Here is a 2,213-nt window from a genome sequence, read left to right on the forward strand (position 1 = left end):
CACCTGGCGATCCTGTTTGGTTGTGCTGTTGTATTTAAGGGTTTATGGACGTATATCACGGGTGGCCATTTGGTGGTGTTCAGCGTGTGCATGGGCGGCTTGTACTTGGCGAAGCTTATGAAGCCCAAGGACGCTCTTGACGAGGAGATTGAAAAGCTCGATGCTGCGTTGGCATTGGGCGGCGACGAGATGAGGCCGTACGTCCGCCCGACCAAGTTTGTCATTCCCGAGGCCAATCGTGGCTTGTTCACGTACGTGATTTGTCGTCTGATCGATATGAACAAGCACGGAGTAGTGCTCGACAACGCCAGTACTCGTCACTCCTGGGGGGAACCCAAACGCAACGACGAAAATTCCTGCGCAAGAAAAATCATCAAGTGGACATCAACGAGAGCCAAAGCGTCGATGACATTTCGCCATCGCCGGTCGCCGCGACGCCTCCTGCATCAACCGGTTTGGAGAAATGCGTTCCCGCGCAAGCCACGCATCGACGGCGGCGGCCAAAGCGCGTCTCGCTGGATGAATAATAGAGGATCTGCTGGCTAGTATATGCACTGCATCTGGTACAAAAATCCGTGCCAAAGCACCACGGACGGGCGCGTGGTCCCAAGGGCATCCGCCGAATGCCCATGGTTTCAGGTTCCTTTGATGCACAGCAGCAGAACCACAATTGCCCATGGTTCAGGTTCCTTTGATGCACAGCAGCAGAACCACAATTGCCCAAGACGATTATCCTGTTGGAAAACCAATCTTTCCACGTCACCAATGGCGGCCACACGAGTGGGGTGTGAAGTCACGGCGGATTTGAGCGGCTTCCCTGCTTGATGCTCGAATAATAAACACGACCACGATATGACATCAACTATTGCCACTGCTTAAACTGGCCCACATGATACACCAACGGGGCAATGAACAGCAAACTGTCCATGCGATCGAGGCACCCGCCGTGCCCGGGAAAGAGGGCGCCCGAGTCTTTGACTTGGGCCACGCGCTTTGTGTACGACTCGACCAAGTCCCTACGCATGCATGCGCCCATGCATGAGTTCTCGTTTAAACTGTCTTCGATGCACATGCTCACCCCAAGACACAGAGCACTCCCATAACGCCACCCAGCGCAACTTGCTCGACCAAAGGCAGAGCCGGCAGCAAATCTGCAACGAATCAGCATTCACGTCATTGCGACGGGGTGATTCATACCTGACCGGCCGATTGCCTCGACGAGCGCCATCGCTCCAACCACTGTCAGCATACCAAACACAACGCTACCGACGGCCCCAGCAACGGTCTTTCCTGGGCTGATGGTCGGCAGCAATTTGGTCGAGCCAAACAACGAGCCGGCTACGAGCGCCCCGGTGTCACTTAGCCATGAGCAAGAGAGCGTCATCACCTAGCATGTACATCATGACGCCGCCTCCGTGTAATCGCAGAGTTAACGAGATCGAGAGGCGTACTTGGAGTCCCATTCCAAAAGACGACGCGTTTCGTATGAGAATGGCATGAGAAAACCCACTATATGCAGCCACGTTGAACGAGTGGCCAGAATTGCATGCAAGACGAAGGGGCACACACTGGACGATGTAGCCAACAGCTAGCAGATCCAGGAAGAGATCGACGATGCCTTGATGCAATGTCGTATTCGAAGGAGCCTTGGATGCGTTGCTCCATGACGTCAAGATCAGATGATAGCCAAACACGGCAAAGAATGCGACAGACGTCGCGGCATCTAGGACTTGATCACTGCAAGGCGACGAGTGTTGGGAAAGTACCATGAAGCTGTTTGCTCTGAGTGGCCGCCACAGCGACCAGACTTCCCAATATGGCGATGAATACAGCATGGGCTACGTTGTTCTGCTCGCGGCGGTGTGAACATGTCGCGTTCATGGGAACGGTACCTTCGCCTCGGGTTTCACTCCTGCAACGTGAAACAGAAACGGGGGACACAAGTTGCAGCGGAACTCGATGAGACACCCCGCCAAGATGGCTGTTGCTAGTGCAGACGTGCCAAGAGAGGTCCCGAGCAAGTACATGGCCACGGGGGCTGCCAACGCGAACGTGAAGATTCGGCGCTTCCAGTCGATGCCCATGTGATGAGACTCTGCGGAGACTTCGTCTGGCAGCACAGTTATCCGTATAAGGTTGTGCTTCTATCCGATGGAATGTTCAAGAGGAAATGGAAAAGGAGACAAAAAGAGCTAAAAAGAGACGAAAAATGT

At 54.2% G+C, this 2,213-nt stretch overlaps 2 protein-coding genes across 3 annotated transcripts; one reads left to right on the forward strand and one right to left on the reverse strand.

Annotated features, from left to right (window-relative positions):
• Positions 1-735, forward strand: H310_04280 (hypothetical protein). Its single transcript, XM_008868557.1, has 3 exons — positions 1-251; positions 296-639; positions 686-735. The coding sequence occupies exons 1-2, from the start codon at positions 91-93 to the stop codon at positions 525-527; spliced, it is 393 nt and encodes a 130-aa protein (XP_008866779.1). The 5' UTR covers positions 1-90; the 3' UTR covers positions 528-639; positions 686-735.
• A 98-nt stretch (positions 736-833) lies between these two features.
• H310_04281 lies at positions 834-2,153 on the reverse strand. Of its 2 annotated transcripts, XM_008868558.1 has the most exons (7): positions 1,893-2,153; positions 1,767-1,848; positions 1,570-1,723; positions 1,452-1,509; positions 1,198-1,387; positions 1,079-1,151; positions 834-1,016 (listed from the first exon to the last, which is right to left on the reverse strand). In XM_008868558.1, the coding sequence occupies exons 1-7, from the start codon at positions 2,082-2,084 to the stop codon at positions 863-865; spliced, it is 903 nt and encodes a 300-aa protein (XP_008866780.1). In that variant the 5' UTR covers positions 2,085-2,153; the 3' UTR covers positions 834-862. The 2 variants fall into 2 exon arrangements, with proteins under 2 accessions (XP_008866780.1, XP_008866781.1); XM_008868559.1 differs by having other exon boundaries at positions 1,452-1,723.
• Between the last annotated feature and the right edge of the window lie 60 nt (positions 2,154-2,213).

This window comes from Aphanomyces invadans (assembly GCF_000520115.1).
Source record: "Aphanomyces invadans strain NJM9701 unplaced genomic scaffold supercont1.6, whole genome shotgun sequence".
Taxonomy (NCBI): Eukaryota; Oomycota; class Saprolegniomycetes; order Saprolegniales; family Verrucalvaceae; genus Aphanomyces; species Aphanomyces invadans.